Genomic DNA, 18,014 nt, shown 5'->3' with positions numbered 1-18,014 from the left:
CGTTTGAGTGTTCACCATACATGTTCACCATCTTCTCACTCACCATGAGAGTACGTTTAAGGATGGGGGCGCTTTTAAAGACGACCAGCATCATGATGCGGGAATGCTTCCACTTGCACAGCTTGTTCAACACGCGCAACAAGTTGATACAAGAGAACATATTTCGCCAGCAACACGCAGCACTCGTCTCGGCGTTGTTGATACCAGCTGTTGAACTGTTGTTACCGTTGTTGTTATTGTTATTATTATTATTGTTATTGTTGCTTGTAGATGGTGATGGAGAGGGTGAGGATAGTGAGTGGGCATCTATGCTTAATAAGTTGCTGCTGCCGGCGTCAAAAGATTTCCCATCTGCACGAAAAAAATTAATAGGTAATATCGTAAAACTAATAATGGAAACCGTCTGCACTTACAGTTACACAAAAAAACTAACATCGTTAAAATAATGGCACATTTGCTGCACTTAGGACTTAGCACTGATACCTACTTTTTGCTGGAAAAAACTGGGTCAGGATGACTCGCATAGGGATAAAAACAGCATCGCTACTAGACAATGACCCGATCATTACTCAGAGTGTATACAGCAGGTAATCTGTACTCTGAATTCAAGTCACGGAAATTTAAATTCAATAATCATTTGTTTGAGTCAAAAAAATTTAGTTTCAATGGATAGCAGGGAAGAGCATAACTGAAAATCACTCATTCAATTTTCAACACATATATGACAGCATTGATCAGTACATCAGTTGTACTAAGTAGAAACAATTAATAATTATATTGTATTAATTAATAGCTCTGACCCTGAGGTTGTACTAACTCGAAACAATTAATAATTATATTATATTAATTAAGAGCTCTGACCCTGAGGTTGTACAGAGTCTAAACAATTAATAATTAATTATAATAATTAATAGCTCAGACCCTGAGCGTCTAGAGCGCCCCCAGCAGCGGCCCCGATGCAGGCCAGGAGAGCGTCGCTGCTGAGGTCTGCGCCTTCACCGATCACGCAAGACGGGAAGTCCAGCAGAGCGATTCTATAAAGTATATAATAATTATTATGTGCTTTATTTGAATTATACAAGCTTGGTCTACAACTGGTAAATAATTTCTAAATAAAAAAGTAATTTAAAATATTAAAAATTCCTAAATATATTTTAAGTTAAGATGGCCTGCTTTTAAATCAACGGGAAGTCCAGCAGAGCGATTCTATAAAGTATATAATAATTATTATGTGCTTTGTTGAAATCACAAAAGCTTGGTTAACAACTGTTAAATAATTTCTAAGTAAAAAAGTAATTAAAAATATTAATAAGTCCTAAATATATTTTAAGTTAAGATGGCCTTCTTTTAAATCAACGGGAAGTCCAAAAGGGCGATTCTACAACGTATATAGGATTTACTGTGTGATTTTAATAACAAGATTTTGCTCACGTGTTTTTAGTGCAGACGTAGGACATGATGTTATGGTTGAAAAACTTGAGTATGAGCGGGATGCAGTTGGCAAAATTTTTTATTGTAATTAATTAATTTTAATTATTTTCATTTTCATATATTCTCTTCCCCAGTATATAAAGGCATTATATTCAATACCGAAATAATGTCTATGATATTTAATTTAAATGGTATAAATTTTTACACGAAAGCCAAATTATGGCTAGATTATTAATTATTTATCGATAATTATTACAGCGTATCGATAATAATTACAGCGTATCGATAATTAATACTCAGATTCCAAAATTCACACAGATCCGTTAAGTATTGCAGGAATTATGAGTGGCCCAGTTGCTTAAAAAATACGTTTATTGGTTTTAATTAAAAAATAATTCATGTAGAAATCTGTAATAATTCCTGCGGCAGCGTTTCGATAATTAATACTCACATTCCAAAATTCATGCAGATCCGTTAAGTATTGAAGGAATTATGAGACCGATTCGACACTTCAGCGAACTCGCCTGCGAACTCGCCTGCGAGCTCGAATGCAAAACCTAACTTCATTTTCAACTGTGGCACGCATAACTCCTTCAATTATGAACGGATTTTATTCAAATTTGGAATATAAGTGCGAAAAAATTCCCCCCGCACAATACTGATATTATCTACTTATATTTCAAATTTGAATAAAATCCGTTCATAATTGAACGAGTTATGCGTGCCACAGTTGAAAAAGAAGTTAGGTTTTGCATTCGAGCTCGCAGGCGAGTTCGCTGAAGTGTCAAATCGGTTCGCATAGTTAATATCGTAAATATGACGATGCTCGTGAACCTTGGCGATAGCTATCACAAATAACTAAGATAAAATAATCATCATCGTAACCCAGTTAATCATGGCCAGTCCATACCTATAAAATGTTCCGATGATTCTACAATGCCCCGGTAATAATAAATAATAATATTCTGTACTTCATTAATAAGAGTAAGCTAAAAACCTTCCCACGCGACTTCTGGCAACATCGGCGATCGAGCTCGAGAACCGTTACGGGACTTGCAGCCTGCAGGTTCTATTCGAAAGTAGGCGCGCTGCTGTTCGGGCGATTTTTATAAGTTTAATTTTAATTGTTGAGTGAAAGGTGCAGGCATGCAACTTCCAAGCGATTACGTTATAGAGACTGAACAAGTTAGCGTACGTGTTTTAATTCTTTGTGTCAAGAAGTTAATTTTTTTGCCTCAAATCACGTTGTATCGAAAAATTGGTCTTGGTGGATCAAAATAATAGTATATGAACCGTCAAAATTGGAATTCAATTCTGCCCGGTGTATCACGTGTGCCTGTGCCTGATCCCACACCAAGAATAGATATAAGTTGAAGAGTATCTCGAGTTCTCGACAGACAAGGCTGTGGGATTCGTGGTTATTTTTTACGGTGGTTATTAGAAACTAAGGGCAACGCAATTACTAAACTTGAATGAAAAATTACTAAACTAAAATTACTAAACTAAACGCTACGCAATTAGCGTTAAACGGTTTCTGCAGTATCTTGTTTCCTGCGTTCTGATTGGCGCCAAGAGAGACGGTGCCACTCTTGTTTCCTGAGTTCTGATTGGTACTCCAATCACGTGACCGTCGGTCATGCGATTGGAGCCTTGGAGGACCAATCACGTGAGCTCGGTCACCGGGCTGGCGGGCTCAGTTGTATTCGAAACTATTTGATGTGCAGTGGCAGCCTTCCCTCTTAATTAAGCGTGCAATTTCTACATCGCCATGCGTAGAATTTGGAAAGTAAATTTCATGAATTGTGGTTAAAAATGGAATCTTATCGTGACTGGCTTGCTAGCCATCCCAAGCATGAAGGTATGGCGATATGTACATTGTGATCGAAAGACTTCGATGTGTCAAATATGGTAGAACTGGGGAAGCAGCTTTGAAAAGCCATGCAAAAGGCAGCAAACACACCAAGTTAGCTAAGCAACACAGTGAAGCGAAAAGCAAAGCGCAGTTACGCGTTTCTGATTTGTGGTTTGCTGACAGCCTGACAACAATGCAACTGCAGTTTCTTGCATCAAAAGTGTATCAGGGAATAGTCCGTTGCACAAGTCAGCAGTGAGTCAGCACGCATCAGCACTGCAATGTCTACTGCCAGTCTGCCACTGTGATTATATTGTAGAGATGCAGAGCAGCAGGCGTGTACCTATCCACTGCCAAAACCAACTCCAATGGCAAACTGACCAGCTTTGTAACAAAAGATGTTCTGACGTCTGAAATTTGGTGGGGCTGTCCACTGTAATTGATTCAAATGGTCACAACTCACATCTCACTTTTCTTTTACAAGCAACATTCAACATTGGCATAAGTGTTTTATTCTGCTGCATGTTCCCTGACAGTTCAATAGCTAGCGAGTTTTCATTTAGCAAAACCAAGGGAAGATATACCTAGGTATCAGCATATCACCACTTTTAGCTTGGGACCTTACTTTTTGGATATGCTGAAGCAAAATGCTCACGCTGCTGATAAATTTGTGCTGCCTTTCCTTTTAATGATTTTCAGATTTATATAATTTTTGTTCCTCTGAGTCTGTGTCTGCCTGCTCTATGCATTTACACGTATGCTAGCCTAGTTATCAACTTTAGGAGATGATAGAATATGCAAGGGCAGCACGGAGCTGCACGGTTACTCTCATGCTAAACCTGTCCTATACGACTAATAGCTACGAGTCCTGGAAAATCATACTGATTTTTTTTCTCAATATCGGTTTGCACCCTGACTTAATGCTTTCTCAGACTCTGACTGCAATCCAAGCATAATGAATGGTCTGGAAATATCTTGCCATAAAATACTAATATTAAATGTGCTTAAATTTTGTTCATCTTGATTGCTTGTGCTTCATTTGTAGGTATGTGTTATAATAGATGCATAAAAGAGCAATCAAGATGTTTTTTTACCATCTAAATAGTAAGCTTTCTATGTCAAAATCAGCAAATTTTGTGTACCTTAAGGCCCTGATTGAAAGCCGAGACTCGAGAGGCTTCGAACAGGCTCAGCTCTTCCCTAAGCGTTTCTTCACTAATTAGGATAGACTTTACTCCACTCGCAAATGAGATGGCGATATGGATTTTTCCATACTTCCCAGCTATTTATTTATAAGCGTCAACCAGTAACAAAAAATAGGTATGTAAACTTTGTATTAAAATATACGTTTAAAAACTACTTTTTAAAGACAACACTTCCAAAGAATCCAGTATCTCCAATCTTACAGATGTACAATGAATTTCTCATCTAATTAGCTGACAAAATTATTTTTTCAATTTTTTTAAAATTGAATTTTCATGCATGGTGGACTTTCCTGATTTACCCCACCTGCCCCTAATTACCTTGTTTGATGGTATAAATTTCTTTTCAGGCTTAAGTTTATGAATGATTATCCTTTCCGGCTTTCACCTTGTTGTATGTTACTGTAAAAGTGAAAAACCATATCCACAATGACATCCACCACTCTGAATTTAGTAGAACAAGTATCATCTAAGAAGAAAAAGCTGAACAAAAGTAAAAATGGGAAAAAGAAATGGAGGAAACATATAGATGTGACTGGTATAGAAGCTGCACTGGAACAGCAGGAAGAAGAGAGACTTGGGTGAGTTACTAGGGTTTCTGTTTATATATATAGTCAGATGGGGTAAGACAGGACCAAAATCACTAACAAGCCTGTAGCATCTATACCAAGAATAACTAAAAACCCTAAACCTATCACAAGGTGTATTTTTGCAATGGGCTTCTAAGCTACAACTCAGACGTTTTGCATCTAACATAGTTTCCTGTACAGATTAAAAAAAGTGAGCTGGTCCCATCTTACCCCACTGGGGTAAGATGGGACCAGGCATGGGGTAAGACAGGACCAACTGGCAATTCTTCCGTTACAAGGTTTTTAATAAAAGTACAAATCTGATATTCAATATTATCCATCTAGAAACACATTATTTGATTAAACAACCACTTGTTACTGTTTTGTGTTGCGGGAAGTCAACTCTAATGTCAGTCACATTGGAGTTTTTGTAATGAGAAAACTTTGTTAAGCATAGTAATAGTGGGTTGGCTTTGGTTCATTGTAGAGCACTGCTAAATGCTTCATGTGTATTCCATTAGTGTCATTGTCTGAAAATTTATCAAATTGGTAATAAAACCATAACCAGTGGATAATAACTTAAGTGTCAGATGTCATGTGTTTTCTTGCTAACTGCATTTGTGGTGCACTTCTTCAAACATAGCTCATGCCCTCTCTCAGAGTTGTGATCATAATTATTTTTCATGTTTCACACAATGATTTTTCCCTCAGCCAATCTTGCACATAGTTCTGCAGCTCACTAATGGGAAGAGACATCCCTATTTTCTATATCCCTTTGATGCCATTTAAAATAGTGCACTAAATTTCTTTAATTAATAAAGCTAACAAGTTATAATGAAGTTTGAGCAAAAGATAAAAATTTTGACCAAAATACTCCATGTACTACACAATAATAAATTCATTTAAAAACTATTTTTGATAAACTGTAGGGTAATAGAGGACCATTTGTGGGGTAAGACAGGACCATTTGTGGGGTAAGATAGGAAAGCTTGTGGGGGTAAAACAGGATCATTTAGTGGTCCCATCTTACCCCATGTCTGGTCCTTTTTTACCCCATTTTAGAATTGATGTCAGGCAGTGATGGTAGCAGGTAGGAATGCCTAGTATGTCTAAAAAGGTGCCTATTACTTAAGGTTACCTGCCTACATCCACAAACTTGGCCAAAATATTTTTTGTCAATAGACAGAGCTTATTTCCCAAACAGGGTTAACTATTTTGTGACCCTTCTTTACATAGGTTTTCTTTAAAAATTAGCCAGAAATTCATTATTTGCAGAAGAGAGTTGAAACAAACACTGAAATGACAGGCAATGATTGCTCTAACATATTCTTTTATCAAATTAAATTCAGTGCAATTAGAATGCATGCCATGGGCTGGTCCTTTCTTACCCCATGAAGCCTGCGATCCTGTCTTACCCCATTTGACTATATATGTAATTCTATAAACAGAAGATGTAATAATTCTGTTTGTATTTAATTCTGTGAAGGGAAAGTGTAATAATTCTTTTTATATGTAATTCTGTAAACACAAAATGTAATAATTCTGTATATATGTATGATGGATGAGTTACCATTGGCATCCATTGTGAGTGCAAAGCTTTTTTGAGTGTAAAGCATGAGTGCAAAGCGAGGCACAGCCTAAGAAACAACTTTCTCTGTGTCTTGGCCTCGTTGCCAAGAGGCCGCAGATGGGTCAGTTAATGAAATACAGGTTGTTAGTCTTACTGTACTTATATTCAGTCCATCTTCACATGACGTGCTCTGCAAAACAGAGTAGCATAAGATGGCAGAACTTATATTAGTTTTAATTGTAATTCCTCTGAACGTTAGTCAGCAACAACTGGGCAATTCAAGACAATTTAAGATGATTCAGATTTCTATGTAGGTGGCAACATGAAAATATTTTGTCAAGGAAAAGTTCCGTTCAGGGTTATACAGTACAAACTGCCTGGTTATGTTCCCCCAGACAATTAAGAATAGGAATTGATTCATAAATCATAGACAATTTGATTAATTTGCACAATCACTTTAATATTGCAGTAAGCTAGAAAATCAGTCTCAGAAAAAACAAACACAAGTTATAAATGGGGCAAAACTGCTAGGATATGACATATCAAGATCATTTATGAGAGTTTCTGGATTCAATGACACAACATAGTTTTCAGGCTGTGCATTATGAGATAGAAAATCATGAAACAGTAAACAATGCTTGAACATCCCTGCTCATATTACTGATAAATCAGGTAAAATTAAACATGAAAATGATGCAAAGTTATCAGAAAGTGACTAACTCATATTCATGTTATCTGAGAGAAACTTTGTTATCTGAGAGTTTTGAACACCAGAACTCTTATAAAAAAACCTGTATATATGCTAAGTAATAATGCATAGGACAAGTTAAGCTACTCGCCAGGAGGATTCTATCAAATTAATATTTGGTAGAAACAAGTTTGCTGAGTCACATTACAGACAATGTTCTACGACGACACTTTAAGAACGTGAAGAGGATAAGTCGCGATAAAATTACTTACTATTATATATTGCATAACTACACCTTGTGATAGGTTTAGGGTTTTTTAGTTATTCATGGTATGGATGCTACAGGCTTGTTAGTGATTTCGGTCCTGTCTTACCCCATCTGACTATATACTCTATCTAGGTGTCACATCGCTGTTTATCCCGGTAACAGGGGACCCATCGATGCCTTTCTAACCGCCAAAAATTTTTAATAACCCAGAATGCGCCTGTCTGTGTATGCAGATACTAAAAAATATTAAAACTAATAATAATGCTTATGCTGGGATTTATCCCAGCACACTCTGTATATGTGAGCAATTTAAACCCAAGAAAACAATTCTTTGATTTGATTGATTGAAGATACAAAATATATAAGAAAATTGTTTTTTACATATATTTGAGTTGGTCACTCATCCCTCCAAGGCTTCCTTTGGTTGCTCAAATGTTAAGGCCATCTGTTTAAACATTGTTCCTTTGCATTGGTACATATAATCTTGAAGCAGTTACAGAGGTTATGCACTCTCCAACCACTCGCTGGAAGCGACTCACTGCCCGTACAAATATGGGAGCTCCACTTCGCCAGCACCAGGAACAAATCCCGCTCTTGTGGTACAAAAACATATCCTGATTGTAAGCAAAATGAACTGACTTATTCATGTACTCTTTAGGGAACAAATTTATTGGGAGAGTAACAGGTTTAATTCTGTTCAAGAGATACCGGGACAATATCCTGATCATAAGCAAAGCAAGCAAACTTGAAATTCACTCATTACTCCAGGACTTGAATTCACTCCATGAGTCCATTAAATTCACTCTTGAGTTGAGCAACCATAAGCTTAATTTTTTGGATCTCACATTGCCAGAAGAGGAGCTCTCTTAGTAGTGCAAGGCCCGGCATATTCATATAGATAAGGAGGTGACTGAGCTGGATAATTTCCTTCTAGGTTTTATTAAGATATATTTTTTATATATTTAAATTTTTAGAGCTCTTTTCTTTAGTTGGATTTAATAATAATTATTTAAAAAAAGCTTAACAATCCTTTAAGAGCGATAGCGCCATTTAAAAATATTGATAGGCTCTTTTAAGTTGTTTTATTAATAGCGCTATTTTGTTTTTCTCATCAGGCTCTTGGATCTTATTTAATGATATCTTTCTTTACAGGAAACCTATTAGTATATTAGGATGTCCATTTTCTGAGTTTGTTTTTTCCAGCCTAGACTTGACTAGGAATTCTTTCAGGTTTTTATTTCTTCTGAGAGCAATGGTCGGTGGTGATGGGATGATAGGTCTGAGTTTGGGGTCATCATTTATATAATTCCAGTGTTTATTTAGAGGCTTAGAGCCTTCCTCACTTCATGGTTTGAAGTCCCAGTGTGAGTGCAAAGCAAGGCACAGCCCAAGAAACAAGTAGCTGTTCATCCCAAAATTACTCTGTATGTGTGAGCAATTTAAACTCAAGAAAACAATTCTTTTATTTTTGTGACTGAAGAATCAAAATATATAAGGAAATTGTTTTTTCTTATATATTTTGTATCTTCAATCTCAAAAATCAAAGAATTGTTTTCTTGGGTTTAAATTGCTAACACATACAGAGAAAGCTTGGGATGAGTGGTTACTTGTTTCTTGGGCTGTGCCTTGCTTTGCACTCACATTAAAACCTAGAAGGAAATTATCCAACTCGGTCACCTCCTTATCTATATGAATATGCCGGGCCTTGCACTACTAAGAGAGCTCCTCTTCTGGCAATGTGAGATCCAAAAAATTAAGCTTATGGTTGCTCAACTCAAGAGTGAATTTAATGGACTCATGGAGTGAATTCAAGTCCTGGAGTAATGAGTGAATTTCAAGTTTGCTTGCTTTGCTTATGATCAGGATATTGTCCCGGTATCTTTTGAACAGAATTAAACCTGTTACTCTCCCAATAAATTTGTTCTCTAAAGAGTACATGAATAAGTCAGTTCATTTTGCTTACAATCAGGATATGTTTTTGTACCACAAGAGCGGGATTTGTTCCTGGTGCTGGCGAAGTGGAGCTCCCATATTTGTACGGGCAGTGAGTCGCTTCCAGCGAGTGGTTGGAGAGTGCATAACCTCTGTAACTGCTTCAAGATTATATGTACCAATGCAAAGGAACAATGTTTAAACAGATGGCCTTAACATTTGAGCAACCAAAGGAAGCCTTGGAGGGATGAGTGACCAACTCAAATATATGTAAAAAAAATTTTCTTATATATTTTGTATCTTCAATCAATCAAATCAAGGCAGGGTGGCCCAGTGGTTACAGTTCAGAGTACCAAGATTGGAGCAGAGAGGCGCGGGTTCGATCCCAGCTCTGTGCGCCAGTTTCTGGTCAGAATCGGCAAGGAGGCCGGGCGGTTAAGCACAGCAGAATTGTAGCAGTGTGTTGCGAGTTCGAGACCGCAAAATGCTGTGAATGTTCTGCGATGTTAAGAATCGGCGACAGGCCTACGGCCTAATAAACGCTGAAACCGCTATTATTATTATTAAAAAAATCAAAGAATTTTCTTGAGTTTAAATTCTCACACATACGAAGAAAGTTTGGGATGAATGGCTACTTGTTTCTTGGGCTGTGTCTCGCTTTGCACTCACATATGTAATTCTGTAAACAGAAAATGTAATCATTTTGTTTATATGTATGATGGATGAGTTACCAATAATTATCTATGTATATATTCATGAGAGTTTCATTTTTCTTCAATAGTGGCTTGGGAGAAGTCACATCCAACTTCATGTACCTGGACACTGAAGATGGAGCTGCTGGTAATGTTGCTGCCATGTCATTGAGTGGCAAAGCTTATCATTATACTGAAATTTCTAAATTGCATTAATTGAATGGCAGAGCTTATCATTATAGTGAAGTTTCAAAACTAATTGCATTACTTGAATGGCAGAGCTTTCATTACAGTGAAATTTCAAAATTAATTGTATTACTTGAGTGGCCAAAATTATCATAGTACTTTAGTGGCAGAGATTATCACAATACTTGAGTGGCCAAGCTTATTATGATTCTCAAAGAAGCCAAGCATTGTAGAAATTAGTTAGATCCATATTGCATTTGTCTAATCAATGTTTTCCAATCTCTTGCTATTTACAATAGGTATTCATTAACTGATGATGGAATATCTTCATGCTTAATGTCTTGTGTTTAATAAGTGTGTGGTTGCCCACAGATTCTACCAAAGAAAATCAACCTGAAGATGACCAAACTGCTAAGAAAAAGCTGCCAACTCTGCGGCTGGAATACACGGTTGATAGTAAGACTGGTCTCAAGGCTACAGACCGGCCCAAGTCTGACAAGCTCATTCCTGAACTACAACTTCAGGCTGGCCTACCTGGCAGTAAAGGTCCTTTTACACAGTAAGTAATTTTAATTATTATTTGAGAGATAATGTAATTTTTTTAAGAGCAATATTCTCTATGCTTGTTTCCAACTTTACAAGGCAGACTAAGCAGTCTCTGTCTCTGTCACTATTGTTAATCTCCATTGAGGTTCTTTCCCTGTTTGGTTAGTTCATCCCCTGTTCAGTTAGTTCATTCCCGGTTCAGTTAGTTCATCCCCTGTTCAGTTAGTTCATTCCCTGTTCAGTTAGTTCATTCCTTGTTCAGTTAGTTCATTCCCTGTTCAGTTAGTTCATTCCCTGTTCAGTTAGTTCATTCCCTGTTCAATTAGTTCATTCCCTGTTCAGTAAGTTCATTCCCTGTTCAGTTAGTTCATTCCCTGTTCAATTAGTTCATTCCCTGTTCAGTTAGTTATTTCCCGATCAATTATTTCTTTTCCTGGTTAATATGTCTTTTCCTTGTTCATTTAGCTTATCTCCTGCCAGTTTTCTAATCATATCTTCTAGATAAAGGTTTTATTTTGCATCTGATTAATACATTATTTTTGCCCAGGTCCAGGTTCCGAGAGAAGGACGCATTCTTGCACCAGGTGCAGCAGAAGACTCGTCACAGCAAGAACCAGCGGACGGCGCACAAAGCTCTTGTCAAGGCTGCTAATAGCTTCACACCTACCAAATCATTCAGGAAAATAATCAAATCAAAACAGAAACTTTCATTTGACAAAAATTTGTGGTCAGAAGCACCAGGTTTGTTCCCCCTCTTTTTTTCTCCTTTTCCTGGCTTGTGTGAGTTAGTTTAGTTTCATTATTTTCACTTTGAAACTAATAACTAGTATTTTTTTACTTTGAAAAGAGACAAGCGTATTTTTGTTCTAGACTGTGATATTTATTTGGAGCAGCTGGTTCACTGATCTACTTGCTTATCTTGTGTAGGTAATATCATATGATAATAAATTTCTTGAGAGCCACTGGCTTGGTATTACAGCAGTTAATCATGGATATTACCCAATTAAATCCATCACTCGCTGCATTTCTTATTCATAAATAACACCTAATTTGCCTATTATGTTATAGATGTCATCCATGGCATCTCTCATTCATAAATAGAACTCAATTTACCAATAAAGCTATAGATATCACCCACTGCATTACTTATTAATAAATAGAACCTAATTTGCCTATGATTAATTACGGATGCCATTCACTGTCTCATTTATCTATAGAAGCCGATTTTTAGTGTCATGCCTTGACTCCAGTTTAGCGTTGTATTTCTTTTTATATATATATTTTTTTGAGGATTTTTTGTTCGTTGTTCTGTGATTGTGCAATAATGAGCAACTCTTCCACGCAGTTCCCTCAAGAGAAGACGAGCTGTCCGCTGAGGCCATCACCCACATGAAGCTCAGTCTAGGCCAGCAGCCCATCAATAACAGATCCTCCAAGATTAAAGGCAAAAACATCCCTGCCGTGCCTCTGCCTCATCCTGGTGCGTTACTTCACTTGAGTGATATATATATTTACCCTCGTGATCGTTTTACATTTTAGCTATTAAAACGCTCTTTGCAGTCTTTTTAAGAGTGATTTAAAGGAATGCAATACCATTTTTAATTTCTTAAGATATGATTTGCAGTATCTAAGTTATCAGCTATTAAGGCACTATAATTTCATTGTAGAGTCAAGTCTTTGAACTTATTGGAACTGTTAGGACAAAAATACAATAAAAATTAATTATTTTCTTTTGGTTTATCCTTGAGTTCTGATCTTTGAACTTTCTAGGGTGTTGGCGTAACTTTGATTCATTTTATCCTCGTAGGTTTGTCCTACAACCCTGATCTTGTAAGTCACCAGAAGTTGGTGGCCAAGTCTGTCAAGTCAGAAATGAGTCGCTCGAAGCAAGCCAAGTATACAAACGACATGCGCACCTGCGACTACCCAAAGGTAAACCAGCCCTTATATTGTCATAGGAAATGATTTAAGTGCATGAACTACATGAGAACCTGCAACTAAGCCCTAGGTAAACCAGCCCGTCTATTGTCATAGAAAATTATTTAAGAAAGAATTCATCAGCGACGGAGTATGGACTCAATTGTGCATCATCCACGTGTTACGTGCTAGAAATACTTGGGAGATACCGGTAACTATAATATCTGTTCTACTTTTTTGTGTTCAAAACACTGCAACATATGTTCTTTGCTACATATCCCTTCAAACAAAAAATAATTTTTGTACACGGGATCGTGTGCAAAGTATTTGACGTTATTATATCCTCTTTACATTACCAGTATTTCATGCATTATTGCAGGGTGCTGAGATTGTGGATAACAAAGAGAGCATCAGGGACATGGAGGCCGTCCACGCTAATACGCCCGCCAGCAAAGAGGTGAGGCTTCAGCATTAGCAGCCCCTGTGTTTTTTTGATATTTCCTACAAGTTGTACAAAGTTTTGAGCATTTATATTTACGGATAAAGAAGGCTAACTGTTTACTGTTCATGGATTTTGCTAGATGATTATGGGATCTTTTTCATCCATGTCGTATCTATGTAATTTTATAAAAACATGATGAATTTGAATACAAATGCTGAAGTAAATGCTGTATTTGAATGCTGAAGTAAGAAAAGCTTCAATGTCAAATTGATTTAGTAAAACGCTATGGGAAATTTAATAGGGTTCATTCATCCATCAACATATTACCCTTCTTTTACCTCAATATTTCGATTCATTCTTCCATTAGTTCTCTTAATTTTGTCTATTGCCCCCACTTTCCTTCACCTCCCTCTCTCTCTCTCTCTCATGTCTCCTACAATTCTTTCTCTCTTTAACTTTTCCTCCCGCAATTCTTGTCCGTTTTATGTCTGTTCTGTTGCCTCTGTTCTCAATCTTTAACTGTCTCAATACTCATTGTGCTTAATCGTATCATTCGTCATGCAAGCCATGTATGATGAAAAATGTAAGCCATAGTTAACTATTATACTATACAGTATAATTTTATACACAGAAACCCATGGAGGACGAGGACGAGGCCTCGGTTTCGGCGGAGGCCCGTAAGATGGACAGGCGGACGCACGCTCAGCGGTTGAAGTACCGCCGCCATCACGAGGCCATCAGGCTCGCCAAGCGCCTCAAAGACAAGAAGAAGCGCGAGAACGCCATCCTTAGGTGCGCTCAAGGCCCGTGGCTTTGCTGATTCTATCTGCATAGGCTCTAATTTAACTTGTGTAGTTCCTTGAATCTGCTTAATTTAATTTCTGGAAATCAAACTCATTTTAGGTCCCTTTATAAGGCTAAATGCCTTACCTGATCTAATTTAATATTTTGTTCAGTGAGTTTTTCGTACTATGCTGTTATGAATGAAGAAAACGAACCTTACAATTATAAACTTTTATCATCAAAGTACAGCTATTGCAGATATCTCATCAAGCAACATTTACGTGTTCAATCTAAGAGCTGTTGGGACATGAGTTGTAGCTCCATCACCTCTAATAGTAAAGAAGAAACTACAAGATTTGAGTTTATGTGGTTTGGATGTAAAGCACGAAGTAGGATGGATCCCTTTTCAATTAGTTCATTCCCTTTTCAGTTAGTTCATTCCCTGTACAGTTAGTTCATTCCCTGTTCAGTTAGTTCATTCCCTGTTCAGTTAGTTCATTCCCTGCTCAGTTAGTTCATTCCCTGTTCAGTTAGTTCATTCCCTGTTCAGTTAGTTATTTCCCGATCAATTATTTCTTTTCCTGGTTAATATGTCTTTTCCTTGTTCATTTAGTTTATCTCCTGCCAGTTTTCTAATCATATCTTCTAGATAAAGGTTTTATTTTGCATCTGATGAATACATTATTTTTGCCCAGGTCCAGGTTCCGAGAGAAGGACTCGCCCACGAGCAACCCACGAGTTGAAAGCTACAGGAATGCTCTCATAGCTAAATTAGGAGAGAAAAAAAATCTTAATGTTGACCGCAGTGTTGCCTCGTTTAAACGCGTACTCAAACATGAAAAGAAGATGTTTATACGTGACATGAAAGATGATTCACTCGCCGCCGATTTCCAAAAGACCCAGTATTCTAGGTTTAGTTCAGAAGGATACAAGCCGACTTTGCAAGAAATTGCGGACACTTTATTTGGCCCTGATTGCAGTGATGAGAGCCTCCCGGCTGATACCGTCACTTCACCTTCTACCACAAAACATTCGCAAACTGACAACCTGTAGAATCATCTTCTCGCTGTCGACTTCGGGTTACAGTAGTTCGACTTCTAATGCCCCAATTACGACAAATAAATCCCGAAAATCGCGACCGATTTCTCCCAGTCATGAAACGACCTCTTCTTCAGCTTCAAAACCCACCGCGTTACAGTCATCTTCTTTCTATTCGTCTTTTAAAATCCCTAAGAAATCGCTAGTAACGGCAAATGATGATCAGGTTATCAGGTCCACAACTTGTGCATCGAATTCTGTGACTCGCAGTATCGAATTCTCGGACTGTAGTAATGTTACTCAGAAAGATGTATCATATCTTCAAGGCAATTCAAATGTCTCTTCTCCCACTGTTTTGCCGCGAGATTATGAAAAATTTCAAACTGCGTGGTAAAAAAAGACCAAATTTGGGTACATCCATATCCTGCCTCAATAATTCTTAATGCGATGCAAGTTTTATAGATTCTTCAGAAGCAGATGTGTGCATTACTTCGTTTTGATCCATGTGGTTATTCTAACCATTCTTAATCTTTTTCATGTTGAATATATGACGATGTACCCATTTCAATAGTTTTTTACAAGGATACACTTTCTCTTATGTTGTTGATTCAATATTATTGTGTTTGCCATCTTCCAAGCAGTCTTAATCTTTTTCATGTTGAATATACATATAACGATGTACCCATTTCAATAGTTTTTTTACAAGGATACACTTTCTCTTATGTTGTTGATTCAATATTATTTAGTCTGCCATCTTCCAAGCAGTCTTAATCTCTTTCATGTTGAATATATAACGATGTACTCATTTCAATAGTTTTTTTTACAAGGATACACTTTCTCTTATGTTGTTGATTCAATTTTATTCAGGCTGCCATCTTCCAAAATTTCATGCCCCTATACGAAGTTCTTGAACTCCTGCTAGACTAATTATCACAAAGGAATAAAGTGGCCATCAAGAGACTCTAGAACGGTGGGTAGATTTGTTCTATTTTTTATCGAGCAAGCTGGTATGTATTCAGTATACTCCAATTGCATCTCTATGTTCTTCGAAGACATCATTAGCATCAAATTTAAACGGTTTCTATCTCTCTTACTACAAAGGCTAGAGGAATGCAATTGGCATTAACATTTATTGCTATTTCACATTGATAGTTTAAGCAACAGAGGCAGCAGGACTAAAATTAAGTAGCATTAATATTTTATGACACAAACTTTCTACCTAAAACCGCAGAAATCTAGATCTGCTAAATGTAATTTACTTTACGTAGGTATTAGACGTCTTTTAGACGCATTTTAGCCAATGATCCAGTAAAATTGTAGAGCTTGTTTCATCCAGGGTTGAAATTTTTCAATAAAAGGTAAAAGCACTCCTGCAGACATATAAATGGTCCATACAACTGGAGTACAAATGCGCATCTCTATAAATAACTTTTCATAAAACCTTCCTATGTTCTTTCTTGCCTTATAAAAATTGCCAAGATGTTAAATTTCTTTCTAGCATGGTCTAAAAAAAGTTTCAAGCGCATAGATAATGTCAAGTGACCGGTGGTTACACAAGTTCATATCCTAAACTCTTTGCTCTCTCTGTACTAGCTTTACAATCCTATTGTGTACACAATAACTTAAAAGATTTCATACACTTGTGTGCATTACAGACCTCAGATTGAATTTGCACCTGAATCTTGAATATTGAAACTAAAAAATAATCATTTTTCCTTCATTTAGTAAGCCAAACCTCGATTTTCAATTTCGAAAAAAATACAATAAAATACAAAGTATTTCACGTCATTTTAAATTTTCGCCCTTTCTTTCTACTATATATATAAGAATTGTATACTCAGAAATATATTATTACTTTAAATGTCGTTTAATTTTAGGGTAACCTTACAACAACGTTCATAATTTTATGAAGCCTTTATGCAAGAAGAACACACGTAAGAAACTTAATAACACGACGATAATGATACATGTTATTATTGTTGATTATTAGAGTATTGTTAATATAAACTCAAATAATTGCTTCACTAAATAACAAATCTATGAAGACAGACGCAAGTGTATAATATGTGATGTTGAAATTATAAAATATATCGTGTCATCAATATATTAGAATAGTTATAATTATAAAATATAATGTCAACGAAATATAAAAAATCAAGATAAGTGATTGCAAGTCGGTTAAATGTGAAGAGCATCCTCCAGTACAGAGGCACTCGCGATCAGTTTATCAAGCTAAAAGATACATGGGAATAATTACGTTGTTTTGTAAATACGCTAATTGACATGAAACAATAACAAACAATTACCTGCTGGCAACAGGAAATACTTCATTAATGAAGAATATGAACGTACATTCATAAACAAACTTCTTCGATATTTTAAAGAACACCTTGTGTGTTCTATAATCAAGTACCGGTCATCATTGTACCAATGTTCAAAATTGTAACATGAATTCATTCACCTACAATGTTGCCAGAAGCCTTTCAAACCAATAAGGATATATTCGCTCATCGACAATTTGCTATATTGTGTAACAAATAATTTTGAACACATTCTCAAGGCGAGCACCTTTGGCATGAATTATTGATGTACAATTTTTCACGACATTGATTCACCAGCATGTTTTTTTCCGATTTAAAAACATCCATAATATAATGGATTATTTAATTATTATTGGCATTTTAATAACTATATAATCCTTTAGCGATCAAATAGCACTAGTTAATCGGTAGGGGCAAAAAAATCTACTTTTATAAATCCTTCCTAAGTGAAAAAGTATGTTAGATACATAATGTAATGGAACTTGGATATTCGTAAAACTAACATGAAATAGAAAAAATCGGGAGTGAAACTTAACTGCTGGTTTCACTACAAAAATATTATACCGTACTTCCCGAA

General features: G+C 36.5%; 2 protein-coding genes across 2 annotated transcripts; one reads left to right on the top strand and one right to left on the bottom strand.

The window, feature by feature from the left end:
- Nucleotides 1-43: 43 nt before the first annotated feature.
- On the bottom strand, nucleotides 44-1,457 carry LOC108672901 (putative uncharacterized protein DDB_G0283051; the record flags this gene model as incomplete). The annotated part of the gene is made up of 3 exons (XM_018160659.1): nucleotides 1,432-1,457; nucleotides 922-1,034; nucleotides 44-351 (listed from the first exon to the last, which is right to left on the bottom strand). Coding segments are annotated over exons 1-3 (447 nt in total), but the record flags the coding sequence as incomplete, so codon positions are not given.
- A 3,377-nt stretch (nucleotides 1,458-4,834) lies between these two features.
- LOC108672903 (ribosome biogenesis protein NOP53-like) lies at nucleotides 4,835-16,447 on the top strand. The gene is made up of 9 exons (XM_018160661.2): nucleotides 4,835-5,066; nucleotides 10,294-10,352; nucleotides 10,763-10,949; nucleotides 11,484-11,677; nucleotides 12,282-12,416; nucleotides 12,744-12,868; nucleotides 13,233-13,310; nucleotides 13,927-14,087; nucleotides 14,774-16,447. The coding sequence occupies exons 1-9, from the start codon at nucleotides 4,915-4,917 to the stop codon at nucleotides 15,129-15,131; spliced, it is 1,449 nt and encodes a 482-aa protein (XP_018016150.1). The 5' UTR covers nucleotides 4,835-4,914; the 3' UTR covers nucleotides 15,132-16,447.
- Nucleotides 16,448-18,014: the final 1,567 nt, after the last annotated feature.

This window comes from Hyalella azteca, unplaced genomic scaffold (genome assembly GCF_000764305.2).
Source record: "Hyalella azteca isolate HAZT.00-mixed unplaced genomic scaffold, Hazt_2.0.2 contig15217, whole genome shotgun sequence".
Lineage (NCBI taxonomy): Eukaryota > Metazoa > Arthropoda > Malacostraca > Amphipoda > Hyalellidae > Hyalella > Hyalella azteca.
The sequence above is the reverse complement of the archived record's forward strand: the minus strand, read 5'-3'. Positions and strand labels throughout refer to the sequence as shown.